Source organism: Ischnura elegans, chromosome 13 (genome assembly GCF_921293095.1).
Source record: "Ischnura elegans chromosome 13, ioIscEleg1.1, whole genome shotgun sequence".
Lineage (NCBI taxonomy): Eukaryota > Metazoa > Arthropoda > Insecta > Odonata > Coenagrionidae > Ischnura > Ischnura elegans.
This window is the reverse complement of record NC_060258.1, coordinates 7,902,335-7,927,861: the sequence shown is the minus strand read 5'-3', so window position 1 is coordinate 7,927,861 and position 25,527 is coordinate 7,902,335. Positions and strand designations below refer to the sequence as shown.

At 37.7% G+C, this 25,527-nt stretch overlaps 1 protein-coding gene across 3 annotated transcripts; it reads right to left on the bottom strand.

The window, feature by feature from the left end:
* Positions 1-1,462: 1,462 nt before the first annotated feature.
* LOC124170210 (zinc finger protein 551-like) lies at positions 1,463-24,987 on the bottom strand. 3 transcript variants are annotated; one of them, XM_046548910.1, is made up of 11 exons: positions 24,553-24,987; positions 24,289-24,426; positions 22,655-22,825; positions 20,331-20,450; positions 13,887-14,193; positions 12,596-12,649; positions 12,448-12,513; positions 12,300-12,356; positions 12,116-12,180; positions 11,830-12,037; positions 8,570-8,762 (listed from the first exon to the last, which is right to left on the bottom strand). In XM_046548910.1, exons 1-11 carry the CDS (start codon positions 24,739-24,741, stop codon positions 8,599-8,601), a joined length of 1,539 nt encoding a protein of 512 aa, XP_046404866.1. In that variant the 5' UTR covers positions 24,742-24,987; the 3' UTR covers positions 8,570-8,598. The 3 variants fall into 3 exon arrangements, with proteins under 3 accessions (XP_046404864.1, XP_046404865.1, XP_046404866.1); XM_046548908.1 differs by lacking the exons at positions 8,570-8,762; positions 11,830-12,037; positions 12,116-12,180; ... (2 more) ...; positions 12,596-12,649; positions 13,887-14,193 and adding exons at positions 1,463-5,274; positions 5,829-6,035; positions 7,010-7,082; XM_046548909.1 differs by lacking the exons at positions 8,570-8,762; positions 11,830-12,037; positions 12,116-12,180; ... (2 more) ...; positions 12,596-12,649; positions 13,887-14,193 and adding exons at positions 1,463-5,274; positions 5,829-6,035; positions 7,010-7,082 and having other exon boundaries at positions 22,655-22,822.
* Positions 24,988-25,527: the final 540 nt, after the last annotated feature.

Here is a 25,527-nt window from a genome sequence, read left to right as displayed (position 1 = left end):
TTTTAGGCTGACTTGGTTAATTGTGATTTGTTTTACAACAACAAGACGATAATAATAGTAATAATGAAAATCTATCTTGAAGTCCCGTACGGTGTTTGGTTAGTATGGTGAAGTAAATTCAGCATTAATTTTACGGGATGTTTTGTGCACCGGTAACGACGTCAATGAGTGAGAGGAGTTAAGTGATGCCATTTATATTCTTCTAAAATATAGTAGCAATGTGCTTTTTCTATTTCGTCGTTGCTGTCTGATGCCCTCAAGAGTACTTACGAAGGTAGGAGAGGTATTTTCATTATAAACCCCATTCTCAGACGCTCACATAGGGTATTGCAGTTAATATAAAAGTGAACGAAATGCCCACGTATATATTTCATTGAAAGTGCATCAATAGGCATTCGTTTTTATTGAAAATATAAATTAATTTCGGATCCAAACTTTACGAATCAACAATAGATACCTATCGTGTCTTGTTGTCATAGATCACTGCATGATAATAGAGATGCAAAGATTAACCTACAATAAAACTATAATGAAACTATATATATATTAGTGCAGCAACAATTTAAAAAGGTCAATAAAGTTATCACTTTTTTGTCAATTGTACATTATCATAAAATTGACATTTAAAGAGAAAATTATTAACTGGAAAGTTTTAACCCTTTCACTGCTGTGGACGTACTATTTCTTCCTCCCTACCATGCGGTCAGCACTTTTGCCGAAGCACTTCCAAGGGTCCCTAATCCGGGACCCGGAATCCTCGACCAGCTCACCCACGCAGGACCGTCTCATCGACCCTACGAGCAGGCAGCCTACCTCCCGAAAAGTGACCACTCTGAATGCAATTTGAAAATCAATCACTTAATCCGATCATCGAAGAATGATTGTTTTCATTGCACTCCTTCCGATCAAGCGATCAAGTACGTCTTTTGAATCGTGTTTCAGGCAATGAAAAATAACGATTTTGTTAACTTTGCTAAAATGACCATATTCCGGTGGCCCGCAGCCACTTTCTTAGCGAAGTTAACAAAATTGTTAACTTTCATTGCAGATATACGGTTCAAATATGTACTTTCATTGCTTGATTGGCAAGAGTGCAATGAAAACAATAATTGTTTGATGATAGGATAGATTAATTGTTTTTCAAATTGCAGTCAGAGCGGTCACTTTTCGATCCCGGCTGGTAGGCTAGTCGATGAGACGGTGGGTTAGCTCGGTTGGCTAGCTAGAGTGGGTTAGCTCGTCGAGGAAAAGGGTCCCGGATTATAGCGACCCTTCGGAGGGTGTACACACCCATCCTGGAAGTACCTGCTCCATGGTCACACGAAAGGCATTTTAACATTTTCGCCGCATGTGAGGAGTAGGTTTTCCGAGATTGAACAGCAGCGAAAGGGTTCAAGAATGCGTTAGTAAGATGGCTTCCACTTTCAAATTTCAATGGTTTTCCATTAGTAAAAAAATTGCAATTAGAAAAATTAGAATAATTTATTTTACCCTAGGAAATATATAGCAAAATTAATTTATATTCACATTACATAAGTCACAGCTATCATTCACAACAATTACATTGTTTACAACAAAAGGACACAATTTGGTCCATTTAAACCAAAATTTTCTCCTGGAAATCACTAATAAATAGTACGAAGACCAATTAACTCCAATAGATAAGACAAAAAAGAATAAACTGTGATCGTCTGCATGTGCCTCTTTAGAAAAGGACTGAGCGAAAAACTTAAAATAAGAGAAATTTGAATAATTTATTTTTCTCTTGATAATGAATGTCAAGATAAATTTATTTGGACATTCAATTACACAAGTCACATCTATCATTCACAACAATTCCGGCTTCCCACTTTGACTAAATTATAAAATTCCCATGATTAGGGGTCTTGCAATCACAGGCTTAAGTTAAGTGTGTCGTCATGGCGCACGGACCAATAATTGCGGTTCGAATACATGCGCGCATAAATGCGTGGAGTGTCTGCACGTGCCTCGGCCTTAAGACATGATCGAAACGTCGACCTTTCCCTTGACCTGTCGATTGTCATACTACAATCAAGTTTGAGAGTTTTTCCAAAAGGTTTCATGATGAAATTCATTGATACGTCCGGGTATTTTCACGGTAGACTAAATTCACGATTTTAAGGTTTTCAGCTGTGTGTGGGAGCCCAATATGTATACTGTTTTAAACAAAAGGACACAATTTCGTGCATTTAAACCAAAATTGTCTCCCGGAAACCGTTATTAAATAGTATGAAGACAAATTAACTGCAATAGGTTAGACAAAATCAAGATTAAACAGTGTATGTTTGCATGCGCCTCTTTAGAAAAGAAGTCTGCGTGAAAAACTTGCAGGGAATGCCACGAAATTAAGGTTTATCTCTTGTTTTTGTAGCTCTTTATGGAGAGAAGGTGTTCACATTCATTGCCAGAATAAGTTTTCTCTCCTGCATGCGTTAGCGTGTGTCAGTTGAGGGTATAAATATGAGTGAAAGACTGCACGCATGAACGTGTTGAAAGAGTTTCTTTTGCACAAAAACATTCCGAGGAAATTTCCAAATTTGATTGTAATGTGGTTTTGAAATCCACATGCGTTATTTTCCAAAAAGATGACACTGATCCAAAATTTTGATTTTCATTTTGTGCTTGGAAATTATAACCTGTTTTAAGCTTATAATAATTTGAGTGCCCTTTCCTTCTCTGTGCATTGCTGAATTTTCCATTGGGAGATCGTATTAGTGTCGGCATGATTCATATTTTTACACTCTGCATGGATTGTTAGAATAATTAACTATTAGTGGATGATATATGGTAAAAAGAATCATATCAACGGAATGGTTATCGCATGAATATATCGTTACAAACAACATGGAAAAATGTTGAATGAGAGTGCTCAGGGAATTTATATTTTGTTAAACAAATCTGAGGAATTTTCCTAATTTGGATGTAATACAGCTTTAGAAATCAGTTTAATTAAATTTTCTGCTCCAACAGTTGTAATTTCCCTGTTCATTCGTGATGTACGTGTTGATGTTAGCTATCAGCCTACTTTTACCACAAATGGAGATCTGAATGAGAATTGGACAAAAGCCCGTGTTTCTACAGAGGAGGAAGTGGGTGAGTGTTCTCGAAGGTTTGCATAAGACTTTTATATTGATGGCTGGTGTGAACTTTATGAGAAGGACGAAACACCTCAATTAGCCATCCATCTGTACTTTCTTCAGTTTATATGCCTCTTGTAAAGGGGGAAGATTTATCAAGACTAGTGTAGTTGTCTATTGGTTTTCTAATTGCCGTGTTTGTCAGAATAGTCCCCTCTTTTTTTCCAAAAATGCCTGTGGTAAAAGTAAAGGGGGGACTATGTTCAAACGAATTTTTCCAACTTTTCCTGAAACTTAAGCCTCAAAATTAGGGGGGGGGACTATATTCAGAGGGGGACTACATTTAGAGAAATACGGTATCTTCTGATGAAAAAGAATTTTCTTCCACTGGTTTTTGGACTATTTTCTCCAACGGTTTCAGAAGTTTTCTTTATGGTTCTTTAAAACTTAGTAATTTTGGGAGTCAAAGATTCATATTTTATTCTATTTCAGCCAACATTGCACATTACAGACTGGTTTATAGAAAGAAAGGTGCGCTGTTGCTACAATTATTTGCAAAGTTGAACCTTTTTGCACCCCTGCAAAGATGAAAATATTTGCTCAACTTTCACTTCCTTTTGTTCTCTTTTAGACAAGTATGGGCAACTGCGAGTGGAGCACTTGTGGCATACAATCCGTGAAAATAGTTTCCCTTACGTGTGGGTACGCATGTGTTTGGTGAGGTTGTTGCTCGCGTTGAAGGACTTGCCGCAAATTCTACAAGAGTAGGGTTTTTCTCCCGTGTGGCTACGCAAGTGTATGACGAGGTTGCCCCTCAAGGCAAAAGACTTTTCGCAATCGCCGCACGAAAAAGGCCTCTCTCCGCTGTGCGTGAGCACGTGTCTCGTGAGGTTGGTCTTCGTGGCGAAAGACTTTGCGCAATCGTCGCACGAATACGGTTTTTCTCCCGTGTGGGTTCGTAAGTGACAGTTGAGCGTGTGGCTGCGAGTGAAGAACTTGCCGCAGATGCCGCAGTCGAAACACTTCTCTCTCGAATGCGAACGGACGTGCGCGATGAACCGGCTCGCGGTGGGAAAGGATTTTGAGCATTCTCCGCACGTGTGAGGATTCTTCCCCTCGTGCGTGCGCATGTGTTTGGTGAGGTTGTTGCTCGCGTTGAAAGACTTGCCGCAAACGCTACAAGCATAGGGTTTCTCTCCCGAGTGGGTTCGCAAATGCATGACGAGGTTGCCCTTTGAGGAGAAGGCCTTTGCGCAATCACTGCATGAAAAAGGTTTCTCCACGGCATGCTTACGCATATGATTGGTGAGGATTGACCTCTGAGAGAAGGACTTGTCGCATTCACTGCACGAATAAGGTCTATCTTCCGAGTGGGTACGCATGTGCTTCTCGAGGATGCTGCCCTGCGTAAAAACCTTGCAGCACACACTGCACGAATGAAGCATCTCTCCTCCGCTCGCACCCACGAGATTGCGCCCTTTTCCAACACCAGAGGAGGACCTCGAGGGTGCACGTGGTTTTCCACCTTCAAGGGAACTTCTACTCACACTTTTCTTCTCCCCCATTCCTCCAAATATTCCTCCCTTATGATGCACATTTCCTTTCTGCATCACCCCTTTTCCTTTCCTCCTCAACCCCTCAGCAATCTCGCACGTGTTGGGCTCACAAGGAACACTACTTTCTTCGATTGATACAGCGGTTTTGACAGAGTCACCTTGTCCCTTTAGAAGAGGACCATTTCCTTTCTCCCTCAGCCCATTTCTCTTCCTCTTCTGTCCTTTTAGAGTCTTGGAGGTGGTGGGCTCACATGAACGGTCTCTTTCCTCACTAGACGCAACGTTTTTGAGAGGCTTATCTTGTCCCTTGGACGATCCCGCACCAACATCCAAATCGCTGCCACATAAACAGATTCCCATGTGTTTGACGAGATCATTTTTGGTGTTGAACACATCTCTGCAGTTGAAGCAATGATATAAATTTCCATTAAAACCGCAACTGTTCCCAGGGTTTTCTTTCAAGCAAAAACTCTTCTCTTCTTCGCCTCCCACGACTGCCTCTGTGCCCCTTATTCCATTTTCACTGACTCCGGCGGTCCTAAGGCTATCTGTGATGTGTAGTGCATCACCTCCACCAGCAGCAACAGTCATTGCGCCTCCATCTCCACTGATGTCAGATTCTGGAATGATTTTCGAACAACATTGGTCATCGTTATGAATTGAGCAAAATGTTATCCTATTACTAGAGATGCGTGAAAATCGCAAATGTGATAAATGCGATATAGATGCGATGTGCGCAAATAAATGTGACATAGATGCGATGACTGGACTTTTATGATATTTTTACACAAATTTGCCTGTTCGACGGCAAAATTCGTAAATTTTGTGCCGAGTGCAGTTTAAATGCTCCGCTTACACTCACTGCTTAAAGCATGTAAGCGATTGGCCAGCTGCTAGTTGGCTGGGACTCTAGGTGGCCGCGAACTACAAGTGGGCGGGGGCAAGCTACACCTCCGCCACTATGTCTTATATTCCTTAATTTATTATTGTTCTACAACATGATTATTTAAAATCTGTCTGTATTTTGTCATGTAACTGTGTTTCACTACATCTTATCGTCATCTACCCATTATGAAAATAAAAAAAATAGATGCTACAAAATGCGATAAACAGTTATTGAAAGTGCGATAAAATGAAAACCAAAGTGTGATTTTCACGTATCTCTACTTATTACCGTTCAGGGCAACACATTTTTCCAGCTCTCCATCGGTCACATTCCCTCCTTCCCCTAAACTGGATACTTCGCTCTTGGATTCCATGAGTCTCTCTGAGGCAGAGGGAACAATAAAGTAATCACCTGGATCGATCTTTATATTCCTTTCGGCCAGCACATATGAAGTTGATGTTGTTCGCAGAGGCACTTGGTCAAGAGCTGGTAGCCCTGTAAAAGAATTATACATTTTAAACATCAAAGACAGACATGAACTTGTTGACCTTATTGTTAAAAGCCAAGTGGTAGCTAGAGAAATTGGTTTGCTTGATGGGAAGGTAGTAGCTTCAATTGATTTATAGTTATGCAAGTGAAAAAAAGGTGTTTGTAATTGCAATTTTTGTTCCCAATAGAGAAAATATTGGTTTTGCTCTGAGAATTCGCTTGAATATTCTGAAAATGTGGATGAAGGAAGTTATTGCACTGTTGATTGAAGCATACAAATCACACAAATGCTTATACAACGTAAAATCATCGAAATACAATGGCGTTCGCTAGGGGAACGTTTGAACACTGTTATGGCCTATATTGGCGTAAATATTGATACGTGTTGTACGGTACGTCACGCCCAATATTTTTTACAATATTGCAGGCCAATTCATTGGCCAAAAAATTGGAAAGTGTCACACAGGCTTTTGCAATCCTTACGGAAACTATAAAAGTGTAGGATTTACAGGTAACTATCAAAATTTTAGGTAAATGCGACAGTCAGCATACAAAACGTATACATTAAAATGTCCCCGCACTCTAAGGGTTAACCTTGCAAATAACTATAACAATAGCGTTACTTTCTTTCTATAAATCAGTCTAGAATGTAAAATGTTGGCTAAAATAAAATAAAAAATATGAATCTTTGACTCCCAAAATTACTTAATTTTCCTGAAAAATAAAGAAAGATTTTCAAACAATTGGAGAAAATAGTCCAAAAACCAGCAGAAGGAAATTCTTTTTCATCAGAAGATCATTAGAAAACCAATAGACAACTACACAAGAGTAAGTCTTGATAAATCCTTCCTCTTTTCAACTGGCACATAAACTGAAGAAAGTACAGATGGATGGCTAATTAAGATGTTTCATCCTTCTCAATAAGTTCTCACCAGCTATCGATGTAAAAGAGTCTTATGCAAACCTTCAAGAGCACTCACCTACTTCCTCCTTCGTAGACACACAGGCCACTGTCCAATTCTCATTTAGGTATCCATTTGTGGTAAAAGTAGGCTGAAAGTTAACATCAACACATACATCATGAATGAACAGGAAAATTACAACTGTTTTAACAGAAAAGTTACTAAAACTATGATTTCTAAAGCCACAGTACATCCAAATTAGGAAATTTCCTCAGATTTTTTTTTCTACAAAATAAAAATTCCTTAAACACTCTCATTCAACATTTTCCCATTTTATTTGACAGAGAAAAAGCCTTGAATTATTTTAGCCCACATTTTAACGATATATTCATGCAATAGGTAACTATACCTTCGATATAATTCTCTTTACCATCATATCACATCATATCTACTGATAATTATTCTAACAATCCAAGCAAAGTTTACAAATATGAACTATGGGAAAACAAATTCGATCTCCAAAAAGTCTGTCTAAACTCAACAAGAGGTCATGTTTTTTAAGTACCGATGCACTGTTTACACAACCAATATCATCACTTAGGTCATCATCTGAATATGCATTACCATGATGACAATAGTTCATAATGCCGCCACCTGATCACTGCCAGCATTGCTGGTGTGGCCAAAAAAGGAAAAAGGAGGCATGGGAAAAAGAGCTAAATGATCCTTTTGAAAGATTGAGAGGGAAAATGGATCAGGGAAGAATATTGGAGGTGATTTTCAAGAAAGATTATTGAAGTTACACTAAAACCCACAAAAAAGTTACACTACAGCAATTTTTGAAGAAAATTTTAGCATTAAAAATAGCAATAATCCAGACTTGTAGCCTTATTATCTTGTATTTTCTAACTTAATAGCTATTAAGCCTGGAAAATTGATTGAAATTCTACAAAGCTTAAAAAAATGTCAGGACAGTAAAACCTGTACTCTTTCTCCGCCAATCAGAACGACCCAACATAACGACCGAGGATATATAAACCTGGCACTTTCCTACTGGCATCATCGGCCCTGATGACGATAGAAAAGGATTCTATCGAAACGTCGGCAGCGATGGAAATGGAGCTCACCCGGATGGAAACCCGAGAAGAATTCACCGCCAAGTGTGAAACGTTAATTGTACAGAATGTCATTCCATGTACGTAATTGTGGCTGCATTAATGGTCTCTAGTTGTCTCGGTACAATTTGCGGAGGTAGTTACGCCATGTAGGGTGTGTCTCCTTGGTATGATAAGTGGAGGCTTTATGAGATAAGGAGGTACACTACAAAGAGGTTTGCCTATAAATTTACACGCACATCGTACACGTATAAATTTACAGGTAGATTCATAATGGATAAACAAGTTAATCTAGTAGGTCAGAAAAATAAAAAATATAAAGCTACAAAAAACAATAAAGAAGAAAGTTGTGATAAAAGCACATCGACAAAAAATGTATGTGATCGTCATGTAATTTGCAAGAATAAATTTTAGAAATAAAAAAATAATTTCGGCCAAATCTCCAGGTTGTTGTACATCAACCAGTCGTACATTAAACCTGTGGATTACAAGACCAGTCAGGCAAGAGGAAATAAAAAAATGATAACTTTCAAAAATTTATTTCTCCATAAGCTACACTGCCTTCTTCCTCTTGGCTAGGTTGGCACTTTTTTCTCCAATCCATTGACATATATTTCTGTTCACTTTCTTTTCATCAACCATTAAATTTCCATCTTTCCTCTTGCAGAGCAGAGAGAACATGTTATTATCCTTCTGCACCTTTCTTAAATAGAAGTCTGAAAATAAATTAAATATAACAGTTAATAATTTGAAGTTCAATTGATGCCATTATGCACGAAATTATACTGATGTATGATCACACAGTTAGAAACAAATTCATTGTTTTGGAATTATAATACAGCAGACTCCCAATTATCCGGCTGTTGTATACCCGTGTTGTGGATTATCCGTGCATGACTTTCACTCCCGCTCAATATTTTCCGCGATATTTATAAAAAATAAAATGGGACGCAAAATCACCAGAATGACTGCATTTTAATGTTAGGATACACTGGGCTTATTACTTCCGTTAGAATCCCCTTCGTAAAACGGATGCCATCGTGTGCTAGCTGCATTCACGGAAGCTCCGTGTTCCTTTTCCCAAGCGTAATACTTCCAGATCTTATATGGACCAGTAGGAAGATGAGTACAATCATGTTATCATCGCTAAAAAGATCGCGGTCTCGTGAAGAAAGCTCTTAGTGAACCCGAAAAGCAATCTAAACTAACAGAAAATGTGCGTATATAATAATAAATTGTTCGATTTACCTTAATTATGAACATTTAAAAAAAATAAAAGTTAAAGTTTGGATTATCCGTGTGTTTCCGATTATTCGTGCCATTTCTCCCCATCATTGGCTCGGATAATCGAGAGGTGCTGTAGTTTGCTAACTTAAATTCTCATTTCAGATTCATCATTTTATTTCACGGCAATGTACATGGCTCGATATTATGTGAGCTAGAGGAAGTGCGAGAGGCTGGATATGTAAGAGGCTGATTGAAATTAACATTTTGTAAACCAAGAGTACAGAGTACACATCCACACTATGTGAAAATAAAATTGAACTCCAATGAGTAAAAAAAGCTACCCTGGGAACTCCTGAAATAGAGTAGTTTCCTTCATCAAAGAAAACGAAAGGCATTGATTGCGATACGTTGCCCACCACAAGTGTATTAATAATATACAAATTATTTGGTTTTAGAAATACCGGTTTAGACGAATGGCAACGGTAAATTATAACCTCACTTGAAAAAGGCCTGATTGGCGCCCATGCGATGCCACTCCGTGTGACGTCACAGGGACCTAGTTTCTATGTGAGTATATAGGAGTTCATAATCGTCTGAGATTACCAATGATTGCATGAGGCACAGAGCTCAGGGAATCTCTCTTAATAATCAGCTATTAAAACTGCCTATGGTCAGAAAGTTTCCTTCGTTTAAAGGGGTATTAATAGTCCTTATTTAAGCCAAGCGCTACCTGCTAGCAGCCTGCATCACAGCGGCACACATATCCTCACCCCAAGATCACCTCACGCGGTGTCAGCGGGAACCAGAATGACGTCACACAGGCTTTTCCCAGCATCCATACCCAGCCGTTGCGTTTTCGGGTGCTTGAAAATTTTCACTTTTCACATAATCGCAAAAAATAGATATCGTCATTTAAAAAATATAAAGCGTAAAATGCATACTCCATGAGTAATAATCTTTCGATTTAGGCAATTGAAAAATAATAGGAGACCACCCAATAGGGTAGTTTCCTTCATCAAAGAAAACGGAAGGCATTGATTGCGATTCGTTAGTCACCATTAGTGTATTCATAATACACAAATTATTTGGTTTTTGAAATACCGGTTTAGACGAATGGCAAGGGTCAAATTTTATCCTCATTTGAAAAAGGCCAGATTGGCGCCCATGGGATGCCACTCCACGTGACGTCACAGGGACCTAGTTTCTACACGAGAGGATAGGAGTTATATATCGTCTGAGGTTACCAATGCATGCATGAGGCACAGAGCTCAGGGAAACATGTCTTAATAATCACCTATTAAAACTGCCTATGGTTGGAAAGTTTTCTTCGTTTAAAGGGGTATTAATAGTCCTTATTTAAGCCAAGCGCTACCTGCTAGCAGCCTGCATCACAGCGGCACACATATCCTCACCCCAAGATCACCTCACGCGGTGTCAGCGGGAACCAGAATGACGTCACACAGGCTTTTCCCAGCATCCATACTCAGCCGTTGCGTTTTCGGGTGCTTGAAAATTTTCACTTTTCATTTAATCGCAAAAAATAGATATCGTCATTTAAAAAAAATAAAGCGTAAAATGCATACTCCATGAGTAATAATCTTTCGATTTAGGCAATTGAAAAATAATAGGAGACCACCCAATTGTTAACAAGTCATCTCTGTCCAATCTGCAGTTCAGGTCCAGTGATTCCAGTGCTATTGTTTGGGCATCAAGAGCAATCCCAACAGCCCATGAGCTAACACAGGCCTCTTGAGCACTCTAATGCAGCCCCTAACCAAGAAGACTAACACTACCTCCATAACCAAACTCTCTCTAAAGCAAGGACATAACCTTTTACATTACACACGCACCGTACTATTACGTACAAAATTTTACAAGATTTTATTTAATTCTCAGGACAAATACGATCGAATGGACAGAACTGGAGTGTACAAATTAAAATGTGACGGTTGTGGAATTTGTTATGTTGGTCAGACTGAAAGAAGGTTCAAAGACAGAGTGAAGGAACATAGAAGAAGTTTTGTATACAATGACGGGAAATCTTGTTTCGCTAATCATTAATGCCTCTGTTAACCATTTTAGCAATTTTGACATACATATTTTACATTGTATTGACAAAGGGCTAAAACTAGATTTTATGGAAAAATTCTAAATTGCCAATAGCCCGGATGGACTTTGTAATGATGTTTTATTTTGTACCGACTCTCCTTTCTTAAAATATATCCCCATGACGTCAAAACCCTGACCTTCACTCAGACCCACTCGATGTGTTCTCGTCCTTCGCTCACTTGTTCACCAAAACCGTTTCCCCTCCCACTCCCCCACACCTAATTCCATATGCCCCCACCTCCTACCTTGGCCTGGGTATATATACTGAGAGAGTACTGGGTTTTTCACCTTGAAAATGACACTTACGTGTTGAAACCATGGTCGGTTGATGAGTTGTGACATTAAAAGTGTGGAAATTACCATTGTGTTCTTCTTTTTATCATGGGTACTATTACACCTATTTATGCAAAGATTCGGCTGCCACTAAAATGGCGTACAAACGCATACCTTTTATCACAGCAAGCTTCGAAGGATTCATTGCTTCTTTGGGAGGAATATCCTTCCACGGACACTTCCTTCCAGTGACACTCATATTCTCCAACTTTTGTCCATAAATGGCAAATGCTAAGTCCTTAACAAATTTAGAATCGTCCGTGTTACTGCGGACGCCATTCCACCGCTCCGTGCTGAGCCAGACGTTGTGACCCATGTAAATCTGAAAGGCATGATTAATAATTGTAGCATGATAGATTTAATTGTGATCTTCGAAGCGGCAATAGAGATTTACGCTTACTTCAGTCTTGTCATCGCTGAGGGAGCCCACCTCCGGTTCCTTTGATGCGTTATTAGCAACACAACCTAAAGAGAAAGAAGGAAAAAATAAAATTGGAGGCAGTTATTATTATCTTCGATTAAATGCAGAAATATTACAAGAAATCTATAAATACACCCAATCAATAATATTTAATGCGACTCACCATGAATACGCTCAGCATTTTCAATGATTTCCACTCTTGGCTCTGCCAAATCAAATTCTGGAATGAAAAAAACATTTCATGCAAATCAGTACATACCTTTGCACCCACCATTGCAACAAATTCTTCTCCACTATTAAACATTCCTTACCGTCATCATCATTAAATGGTAATGATAGCACTTCCATTGGTACTTCTTTCCCCTGAAGTGCTGCACCTGTGACGGTAGAGAGTGGGCACATAAATTATACGAAATAAGTGAAGATATTATAACAGCAACTTCAGATATTTTTACTCACCAGAAATGCTGATGACGTTAGAAATGTTGCCTGTAGGCAGCACAACACACGAACCTAAAATTATAAGAATCCCATCACGGCCTTGCGCTTATCATAAAAATATATATTTCATTTCAACAGCCACCATCCATCCCTTATTACCTTCAGTGCCTTCTACAGCAGCTAAAGATACATCAAAATAAATTTGGCCATAAGCAGTATCCATAAGCAGTCCCGTCACCATTTGTGAAAGAATAGCATAAAAATTGCAACAATAGAATACTCTACCAACATAGCAAATACACTGAAGTACAGGCGGTCCTCGACTTTCGTACACAATGCGTTCCCGAAAACTTGTACGAAAGTTGAACCATTGACTTCCATACTAATTAGGGGTTATGTTCCAAAAGAGCGGAATGTACGCACTAAAACCTTTTTTTCACGGATTTTATTTCAATTCACTAAATTTTAATAGTATGTTAATTAATATTCCTCAAATCATATAATTTCTTTTGAAAATACGCAGAAACTGTAAGTAAAAGAAAAAAAACAAGAACTCCGTTGGCTATCGAGTGAAACTTCCTCTTGCCGTTTAAGTTACGTTCTACTTATTACGTCCACTAAAAATAAAAAGACAAGAAGCATAACAAAATGTAATTGTTGAACCCGCACTCTGGATACCTTTTAATTTTCACACCAAAATTCGACAATCGGCAGGTGACATTCGTGATCGCGTATATTTCGCATGTTATTGAAAAGAGACAAAAGACAAACGGAATTCGGGCGATATTTCGTGCAATATCGTTGCTGAAGTTGTACTTGAATTATACAGCACTCAAACGAAAAAAACACAATTCGAAAGAAGAACTTACTAGTTTTATTGAAAGCTATTTGATGATGTCTAGTCAACATTATTGAAAAATCTCTCCAATGAAGGCTTTCTTCTTCTCTTGATGAAGGAGCCTATAGCAGGCAGTCTCTCTCCCAAATAAATAATTTAGATTAGAGTCAACTACCAACAATGCCCTTCATTGTATACGTTCGTATTATTCGCATCGTTCGCATATACTGCCATTTGAAAAAATTGAAAGTTGGGATGCGCGGTAAGCATAGCGGGAATTTAAAAAATACAGACCAACGTCCGAAAGTCGGAATTTAGCGTACGGAAGTCATGTAAAAGGTGTCAATTTTGAACGTACGTAAGTGCGAATTGTACGAAAGTCGAGGACCGCCTGTATCACAATAAATTCGAAATAAGAGGAAATTACATGATAACGTCCAAATCTATACTTAAAATCAAAGCATTGCTCACCATTAGTCTGTGCTGAGCCACGACTCACTGATCCATGGTTTTCTGCCAGCATCTTGTGCATCTCAAGGTTTACCTTGACGATCTCTGCCAAATTAGACGAAAGTTGAAGGAACTGTGCTTTGTACTCCTCCCTCTCTTTCTTCAACTCTGCTATCCTCTCTTCGCCTTCCTGAATTCTCAAACGTGAAATTTCATTATTTTCCTCATCACGGCCCTGCTTCTTCCGCTGACCTTTGCCTGTGTTCATATGGAGAATTTGGGACTGTGTCCTTTTTCTTCCAGTTTGAACAGCCATTACTCTGTTTTTCTGTGGAGAATACAGAAACAAAACCAATGTGAAAGTTGAGAAAACCATTGTACCCCCAAGTAAAATATATACTAAATGTCACTGATTGGCACATGATCTCAACACTACTCTTCTTAAGAGCTTCCTCATTACTAACTTGGTCTATCCATTTGACTGTTATCATTCTTCTATGGCTCCACATTTTGAAGGCCTCAGTGCTGCTGTAATTGTCCATGCCTCACTTCCATATAGGAGCAATTTAGGGTTATGACTTTTTGCACAAAATTTGATTTCCTGTGTCACAAAAAGGATGAACTTTTGCCAAAAAATAACGTCAGAAGTCTTAGTTTTGTTCCATTTTATAAAAAAGTCACCCCCAACAAGAAATTGCTAATTAGAATTTCAGTCATATAAGGGTACATCCCTGTTCTTTCTAGAGTCTTGTCAAACATTCTAAAAAGATCTCAATCTGTATGATGCAACTCTATAGAGTAGTCTGGATGTTTGTGAGACTCTCGGAAGTCATCTAGGACAGTATTGCATTTTATATTACTTAATAGAAGTGTCCAGAAAGTTCTAGAACATTCTTCTTCTATGGCTCCACATTTTGAAGGCCTCAGTGCTGCTGTAATTGTCCATGCCTCACTTCCATATAGGAGCAATTTAGGGTTATGACTTTTTGTACAAAATTTGATTTCCTGTGTCACAAAAAGGATGAACTTTTGCCCAAAAATAATGTCAGAAGTCTTAGTTTTGTTCTATTTTATAAAAAAGTCACCCCCAACAAGAAATTTCTAATTAGAATTTCAGTCATATAAGGGTACATCCCTGTTCTTTCTAGTCTTGTCAAACATTCTAAAAAGATCTCAATCTCTATGATGCAACTCTATAGAGTAGTCTGGATGTTTGTAAGACTCTCGGAAGTCATCTAGGACAGTATTGTATTTTATATTACTTAATAGAAGTGTCCAGAAAGTTCTAGAACATTCTTTTGTTTTCAATTTTTAACTGTATAACTGAATACGTTTGTGATATTCTTATTCTTAATTTCTTATTGAGTTGTCCCAAGTCTCCAACTGCAATTTGAAATCATAATGTCTCATAAGGTAAGTGCAACTTCTATTGAAAGGAACAAGAAGATCTGGGAGAAGAATCTCACTCAATTGCAAGACTCACATAGGAAAAAGAAGAACTGTCCCACTAGAATAACAGTCAATGGAAAAGAACAGCAGGGTACCACTGAAAATCCAAGTTTTTGGCCTTATCAATGGCCTTATCTAAAACTTGGAACATCTATCAAAGGAAGGAAGGAGCAAGTAAAAGAAATTATGGAAGAAGTTACAAGTTAGAAGCAAAAGAAATTAAATTTCCTAACTTTATCAAATCAAGTAGTACAATCAAAACTAGAACATGAGCTAAAAATTATGATGAATATATAAAGCGAGGAAAATACTATTCTTTGAGTGAAGTATTTGACATAACAAAAGATAATGGTGAACGGCTGTGCAGTGAGGTTAGAAAGTTATATCATCCACAGATTGAGAGTAAAGGAGAAGTAGCTGAAAAGGCAGCAAGTAATGAATCTATCCATCCATCCAAAAGAAGAAAAATGCCTTTGGCATCTACTTCCTAAATAGCAAGTGCAACAATAATGCCAGCTTGTGTACCAGACTGAGAGTGAATATAAAGAGTCTGAAGAAGAAGGATCCACAAGCACATATAAGAAGTACAGCAAACCAAAACTGCAACAAAATTAGTAAAATTTTTAAATTTATCAACCAGTAAAGGATAAGCAGTTTGTAAAAAGTTATTTCAAGATGGGATTAATGTGGATATGCCTTCGAAATCGGGTATTTACAGGTCCACTATTAAAGAAGCCATTATAATAAAACGGAAAATGAACAAAATGCTACAATTAGAAAAATTGTTAAACTAAAAAAATAATGGAAATTACAATCGAGACAAATGCAAAAATTTATGGAAAAGTGTAAAGATGATTGTTGCTGACACTACAAATGTGAATACTGGAAGAAAGAATGGAGTTGCCATTAGTTATTCAGAGTTTGATAGAAAGAAGCTAGAAAAGCTACAATTCATTGCCTGTCCGTACCATGTTCTTGATCGAGTTCTTCGCTCAGTAATGGACATCTCCCAAAGTTGAATATCCATTTACTCCGGAACTTGTAAATAATTATGAACAGCTAAAAATTAAATCCAACAATAGTAAAAAAGAGATAACTGAATCAGCAGGATGACGTGATGATATGGAATTTCTATTTAATTTTACTCGGGTTTTCAGTTTATTGAAGAAACTGGAAGATTTCCTAAAGTCAAGTTTCAGAAAATACAGTGCAACCTCGATAAAACGAGACACCACGGTGCACCAATATTCACTCGCTATAGCGAATTGTCGCTTTACCGGAGGTGGGGCAAATATTAGCCAATATAGCCACCAACAGGGCCTCGTTAAAACGAATTTTTTAACATGCTTATTATAGGGTCAATCGAAGGCGCATCAGCTATCTCTCGTAATAGCGGGAGTCTTGCTATAGCCCGTACTCGCTTTAACGAGGTTCCACTGTACGTAATTTAAGTAATGTCAGGTGGAATTTCCGAGCTCTTTTGTCATTTATTCTTTTACCAGAAAAAAAGACCTCACTACTCAAAACTTGTACATTAATCTCCGACAATTTGTGAAAAATGGGGTTCTAAGCAGAGGGTTTTAAACTACTTTTAACACTTTTTATGTTCAAAATGACTTCATTTGTCAAAGAATTCTCTTGTAAATTCATGATTTTTCAATTCTTTGTTTGCCAACTGCCATCAATTTCAATGTTGTATGAAGATAAGTATTGTGTTTTGTATTTTGGTGGTGGGGATTGGTGCGGACCCCCCTTCGCTTTGCCATTGCACAGATGTGTGTTAATACACAAGTGTTATAAAATTGCATCATCATATTTTAATTTGTAATCTAAATAAAAAATTCTCCAAAATGATTTTTTCGCCTTATACATTAATATGGTAAAAGTGTTTTTTTGTTGGGGGTGACCTTTTTTTGAAAAGAAAATAGAAATAATGTCTTTTTATTTAGTTTTGAACAAAAGTTCATCAATTCATAGCACAGGAACATGGGGTTACAAACAAGTCATAATCCTAAGGAGCATACTCCAAATGTAAGTTCTTACAAATTGTTTCTTTACTTCCATATTTAAGTTTCCCGCTGTAAGCAGATCTCTCTTTTGGTGGAATGCTCTCTTTGAATGGTATCTCGTATCGTACTCATCATATCTCGGGATCACGAATATTTTGCATGTTATTCATAACAGACAAAAGACATACCGAATTTCGATGATATTTCGTGCAATATCATTGCTGAATGTGTAATGAAGGCTGAACTACAGCTTTCTTCTCCTCTTGATGAAGGAGCCTATACCAATGCCTTCCTAAAAAAAATCACCTGGATTATAGTCAGCACTACCCTTAATCGTATACATTTGTATTGTCCGCATATACTGCCATATGAAACAGTTAAATGTTGGGTTGCACGGTAAACATGGTGGGAATTTAAAAAAATTACAGACATATGTTCGAAAGTCCGAATTTTGCTTACGAAAGTTAAGTAAAAGGTGTAAATTTGGAATGTACGAAAGTCAAGGACTGCCGGTACCTTTAAATAATATTATATTTATGTATTATTTTACGTTCCCAATATACAGACATTATTAATATTTATTCAATGCAAGCCAAAAATCTGATTCGACCCCATAAATAGATGTTGACGTCACCTGGCATTATTTTCTTCGCGTTTATGAATCAGACTCGAGTCAAAAGAGGGCAAGACATTTCGATTTTGTTGTCTCATGTGACATTCCACATTTAGATGTGGCTATAAAAATTCTACAAAGCTACCCAAATTAAAGTAACAACAAACACATTTCAGGTGAGAAAATGGGCGTTGAACAGGCAAAAAAATATGTAGAAATTCCAGGTAATGAATAATTCAGGCGTACTTCCAGGAACTAAAAAATTCACTGATAATCCCCAATTTTCCTGGTTTTCCCAGTCACAGGACAGTGAGAAGAAGTGAGCGTTCAGTGTGGCCGAATGCACTCATTTGACTCAATAATTGCGGTAGACTCCTGATTATCCGGCTGTGGTTTATCAGTGCATGAGGTTCACACTTTGGTTGTCCCAGTCACTGGACAGTGAGCAAAGGTGAGAGTTCTGTGTGGCCGAATGCACTTATTTGGCTATTATGTGCGGTAGACTCCTGATTATCCGGATGTGGTTTATCCGTGCATGAGTTTCTCACTTTTCCAAGATCTTTAAAAAAATTAAAATTACGCAAAAGCACCAGGGTATTAGCATTTTAATGTTAGGCTACACCAGATTTATTGTTTCAATTAGATTTCCCCTCGTAAAATGGAATTATTTTATTTATGAAATGAAAATGTACAACCTTAGTAACTTTTCACAGGAAAAATTTATTTGTACGACGTGTTTCGACGCTGAGGCGTCATTATCAAGTGGGCTTTGATGTCTGTACTTTTAGCATCAATATCTGCTCCTTTCTCTATTAGAAACTTGACAACTTCTGGATTACCTTTGTCAGCAGCGTAGTGTAGCATAGTCCAATCACTATTACCTTTATCGTTAATGCTTAGCTCATCCCCGTGCCACCTGAGGAAAAAGTCTATAATACTTCTATGCCCGTTATCTGCGGCAATATGTAAGGGCTTATTTCCGTTAGAATCTTGAGCATTAATATTTGCCCTCTTTGTTATCAGAAGTTCTACAATTGCCAAACCACCTCTGCTTGCAGCAAAATAAATTTTTCCTGTGAAAAGTTACCATGGTTGTACATTTTCATTTCAACATGGATTTTCACAAAGTTAAAGCTGAATCAATTGAATTTATTTTATCTATGTTTTACGTCTACTTGGACGTCTGACGTGTTGACGATCAGCAGCGGGAAAAAAACTCTTGATTTAATTATTAAAGATTCTTCAATGTTTAACCGATCATAAATTAGGAAACTTGTTATTAACGATCTTTAATTGTATATTTCACACGCAAATTCAAAATTATTGCCAGGGCTTCGCATGTGGTTGAATACGGCCCATGGGAACCGGAGTTTTTGTCACAATCGGGCATTTTTATGAGGTGACGAGTCAAAGCCAAAGTGGAGAGAAAGGGAATAGTAGAAGTGAAGGCAGCATGGGTAGAGCAAATACAAATAGCATGAGCCATGTTCAGGCACTAGCTTGCGTAGACAAATTACCAAAAGTCATGGTTTCCTATAACCGCTGCTGCACGATGGCGTGATTGTGTGCCCGTTGCCTTCACAGGACTTCCGTATTCCTGTACTCCTAGCATCGTGGTGATCCGCATCGCGCAGCAGTTACATCCCGGACAACTTGTGCGAGACGCACTTACGCGGCGTAGTTTCCCGACAGCGTAGTTTTCCGACGTTGCACAGTGGTTTTGAAGCATTAATGTTGACCACTCTTCGGAATCCGCGATCTTGTTGTCATGTATGCGTGGTTTTTGGAAAGCAGGTACGACAGCGAGAAGTAGGAATGCGAGTACAATCACGTTTTCCCGTCTAAAAAGATCGCAGTCTGGAAAAGAAAGCTCTAAATGATTCCAGAAAGCTATCTAAAATAACAGACGATGTGCATAAATATTATTTCATCGTTTGATTTACATGAATTATGACAATTAAATGATATTGAAGTGAAAATTTGGATTATTCGTGCTATCTCTCCCCATCATTAGCACGGATAATGGGGAGGATGCTGAACAATGAATAGGGTGGTTTCCTATTATTTTTTCATTGCCTAAATCGAAAGATTATTACTCCTGGAGTACGCATTTCACGATTTTAGATTTTTAAATGACGATATCTATATTTCGCGATCAAATGAAAAGTGAAAATTATCAAGCGCGCGAAAACACGACGGTTACGAATGAATGCTGAGAAAAAGTCCGTATGACGTCGTTCTGGTTCTCTCTTGCCGGCTGCACTGTAGTTCATGTTTTATCAAATGAGGAAAAAGGCTGTATGCTTTTGCCGAGTGGCATAGGGAAGGTCCAGCCGATGATAGGATTTGCATCGTAACAAAAATGTGCCAAACACAGCAAGTGTGTTCACTCACCAATTCATGCGTTGCCAGGGGGTCTAACACATTGCTTGAAATTCCACCTGGAGCTGTTGTGTGCCCAATTGGATAATCACCTTCTCTGAGGGGGTCTTCATCCTCCTCCTTCACATGCAACTAGAAGAGAAGTGCTGGGTGTCACTCAATAAAGTCACAATGATAACATTAATGATAATTAAAATGTTCAAGCTCAGTGACTGGTTTTGGATCCCCGAAACGAAATTCCTAGCTACCCCACTGTGAAGCCAGATCTGCCAATCGAAGCCAGAAAAAAGAACTGTAGGTGCTCAGAAAAAAAAACCTGTTTCTGCAAATGCTGCTCCTTCTCCTATATAAGTTATTTTGGCTGGAAAAGCTAGATGATATAGCAGCTAGAGAGAGTTGCAGTTAAACTACTGAAGAAGAGTGTGATAAGTGATTCCTACTTTGACAGCAGCAGCTATGACATGGAATTAGTCAGGCAATTATGTAGCCCGAGGGAGAATCAAAGTAAATTGTCCCGAAAGCACGAAATTAGCAGTACGTTGGGGAGTACATTCACATGGTTGCTTGTGTGTTTCCTACTCTAACAGCCAGTAGCATACACTAAAGTGAGATGCTCCAATATTGTTAAATCATGAGTATAAGCTTATATCTCCTCTAAATTGTGTAATATCTATGTGCCTTGAAAAAGAGCCTTTTTTTCCCATGACCATGAACAAGTATTTTATTTTACGAAAAGGAATGCCGGACTCACGATTTTTTTTATCAGGATCTTTGCTCATACATTAATGATTACTTTAAACTGAACCATGAGTCTGTATTTGCATGGCCTTTCCCTGTGAATGCTGAGAATGAAAAATGGTGCAAGCGAGATTTTTTTGTAAACTTTATTTTTTTGCAGCTGAATTACTTCATGCAGAGAATATTTAATGATAATCGTGGGATCATTATGGAACCACTTAGCTTTAGAAAAAAAATCATGCATTTTCATCTCACAGGAATGGAGTTATGGATGAAAATAAAAATCACCATACGTTGCACGTTGTGGCCCTTAAGGGGTCATGCCCAAATTTCAATCGCTTATATTTCATTAACAATTGGAGACTAAAATTGTACACAATTTCTAACTAAACCAGAATGTATGGCCATGGCAAGATTAATGAAAATCCGAGTCAGTGGGTGATATTTGGTTAAAATATTGTTTGATTTGACATGAAATGACCTGATAATGATTTTTCACGTGCAGGATATTTTTCGGAATTTTATTATGAATTAACCAAGAGGGTTACAGGGAAAATAGGGTAGTTTGTTAGGGTGCAAAGCACCCTACATGGTATTTCATGGAGACTCCAAATTTTCATATGGCACATGTCTCAACGCCGAAATCCGAGTTTGAAAAGTCGCCCATCACGACAAGGTAAAATCGAAATCGTTTATTTCTCGGAATTGTTTCAACATATGAAAATTCCAAGATAGCCAAAAAAGCAATCAAAAAATCCTCCACCATATATTTCAAGGAATTTGTCGTACGATCATTGCAAGTTGGTCAAAAAAATTCCTAAATTTTTCCCATAAGAAAAGCTTTGGAACCCTTCAAAAAATCATAAGAAAATCTAAATATCAATGTATCGCAATAGCAACCATACCAAAAAATCTAGTTCATGTCCATTGAATATCATGTTCCTGAGACATTTATAAAACCGTATAAAAGCCATAAAGTTTTAGTCCCACGAGGTTCACATGTTAATTCAAGTCGATATATCTTGAAAACTAATCGACTTTTTCAAGTTTTCAGATTTTTCCTCCCGATGAATTTTTTTTACTTTTACGTCCTGTAAGCCAAATACCCACACCCAACACCGTTTGGCCTGTCGGTTCGTACCAATGAGTCAGAGGTTAACCAAAACGGCACTATATATTTATTAAATAAAGGGCTGTTGTAATTTCCTTAAAATTTTGGTTTCATTCACTTCTTCCATGCTTAAATGTAAAAAAAAACGACCATTGCTTGCCCCCTCCAGCTATGATCCTGGGTAATCCCTTGTTCAGTAGTGCTTTAGCTAAGACTATTGCTCTGAAGGTTGACTTGAGATAGTTCATCATAAACCTACTCCATGTGATAAGCAACTATTCTGTGAAAATATTAGCGGTGTGATACAACTAGGATTGAGTTAGGTGTAAATAGTTAATCATGGTTTAGCTTTTTGCCTCGTATTGTACAATGGAAAGCCATGCAATTGAGAGAGACTCCCCGTGGAAATGCAAACATATGCTGGGAACACCAACTTTTGTCATATGACCACAAAATATCCAAACCTAAAGGTCAGAATAACACTTACCAACATATTGGCTCTGGGCGATTGGCAGCTGGTCACAGGAATATATACTTCAGTTGTTTGGACTGAGCATTCGACCCGTGAGGTGCCTTGAGTCGCATCTTGAATGCAGTCCGTTGTATCATCACAAGACTCCAACTTTACATCAGCTGCACCCTCTTCATTGCCCCTCTGCAGAGAAATTAACACCAACTCTTTTGAGACTGTGGAGTTCCTGCCCTAGCATGACTGCTGGACTGAGCCATAAAGAGATTCTCCTGATCCCTTGACAACAAACATATTGTTTATAACGTATCAACAGGAGTCTTGAATGTGGAATCAGCCGCATTTTGATAAAAGTTATTCAAAGAATGCGAGATATTGTTTCAAATGAACAAAGGTATCAGTTTGTGTACCATTAATGTCAGGAATATTTACCATGTTTTTTTATTATTATTTAAAAACCAATTTTAGGAAACAATAGCAATATTTAGGAAGTAAGATATGTTGTCGTATGTTCTTTGATAAATTCTGTGCATTTTGGTACCGCAATTGTAGTTTGGTTGCGTATAAGTAGAGAAAAAGGTATCTATAGAGTAGAAATAATATAGAAGATTAGGGCGTAATGCCTTAGGTTTTAACATGGTTAAAAAGCTTATGTTTAGAATATAACTTTACCAAATCAAACGTTATGATGCATCAATTCATTATGAATAACGAACAACAGCTGAAAACATACTAACAAATACGTATTGTACGCTTTAAAATTGTTTAGGTTGATGCGCCTAAATGACGAGAATCTTCGTCATCCGTCCGGAACCTTCGGGAAAAAAATGACGAGAATTCTCGCCATCCATACGCAACATTTTAACATAGAAAATCAATCATTGCTGGATTGTGTTGGCGTGGGTTATAAGATGATTGAGAAGTTGTGGTTAAGTCTTTCCTTGTGGAGAAAAAAGTATCAATATTGGTATTATTTAACCTGTGCTTAATCCCTGCAGTGTTGAGTGTGAAATGTGTGTCCCTTCAGTAATACAATGAAAGCCTTGACGTGATTGTTGTGTTTTAGTTTATTCATTTAGTAATTTATCTTTGGACTTCAGTTTTTTGAATGATTATTCTAATATTAGTATTTAACATGTGAACATTTTTATTTATCTTTATTATGCACACGTGCCTTATATCGCCTACAAGAAACTACAAGCATTGTCGAAATAGTGTGTACAATACAGGTTACTTTGCATGATGTGAAATCCCTGTGTTCTTGTATAAACATGATTGACATGTTTCTGATGTGAAACACGTTTTATGTTGGCTTGATGCACAACCAAAATTATAATCATTAGTACTACAAAAGATGTCTTTAATAGATAATGTTTTAGTTATTATGGATTTATACTAGCATTTTTGCGGTCACAAAACATAACATTCTGTCACCTGTGACATTAAGCGATTAATCAATTACTTTATCTAACTAATTAATTTATTTCAAATTTTTGCATCAACCCGTTGAGTCCGCAAATTTATAATTGCTCCAAGATTTTCACTCCTATCGACTAATTACAACCTGAATTTTAAAACCTGAGACTGTCACTTTATACACTCCTAATCATGCACCAGGGCTTCCAATGGGGAAATAAATGAATAGCACTCACCCTGAAGTAATTTCTGGACGAACACTTTCTTAGTTCTTCGTCCGATTCCAAACAAATTCTTTTAAAATCACTGAATTCCTTGAGCTTTTTCAAACACAATGGACACATGTTGGCGGGCAGGCCATCTTCCACAGCAACCTTTAAATGGCAATTGACACGCAACGTTACGAGATTTCCTAATTACCTTTAAAAATATGTTCGCAACAAGAAATAAAATAAGAACAATGATATAGAAAATCGATAAAAATGTAACTAGCCACTCACTTGTAAACCAACTAAATCATTTAGGGCATCCTTCACAGTCATTTTGCTTGCTAGGTTTGATGAGAATATATCGTAATAATTATCATTATTCTTCATGCAAAGTCTGCACAGGGTATCCACGGAATTCCTTTCTGACGAATCCGAGAAAATTCCCGTAATAAGACTCATGGTTTCCACGCAATCAATCATTCAGTCTTCAAATAAGTTCAATCGTCAACAAAAACATCGGCACAGCAGTGACAAAGATCTCGTAATTCAAGATGGAAACTACATTCACGTCGATGATGTATTGAAATGAAATAAGTTCGGAATGCTCACGGTACAATGCGACTCAGCACACAATAACAAATCACCTCAATAATAAATTAAAGAACCATACAAGGTTCTTGGATAAATTACAGCGCAACAGAATGGACAGCGAAATAATACCGTCAGTTTTTTGGCCATTGTTAATATAAGACCATGCAAGCAAAGATAGGGTAGATTCGAAGTAGCCTAGTTGCAGTTTCTACCGCAAGGGGCACTCTTATATAACAGGCCTTTTATCCCAGTTGGAACACTTCGAAGATTCGACAAAAGAAAATGGACATTTCACTAAAGCTAAATCATTTTCTTATTGAATAATGGCGGAAAAACTTTTTTTATCTTTAATAATTTAATCTTGCGACCAGAATCGGAATTAAAGCGTATTTTTGCTTGTCCCTTTTTGGTCTGCAGCAGCACAGTCATGGATACTAAAATGTATGATTGGTATGATAAAAATAAATGTTTTAAAATATACAGTATAATAAACCGTAGCTAAACTCAACAATATATTTACCATAGCTGAGAATGTAAAAATTGTGCCTAAAATCGTAGCAATAAATATGAAAAAAATCAGGTTTCTAAGCAAGAGGAGGTTTTCCTGAGTACAAAAATATTTTTATTCAGCAGATGCAAAATGTTTACTCGATGTCTGGCGTAGGCCTGAGAGCG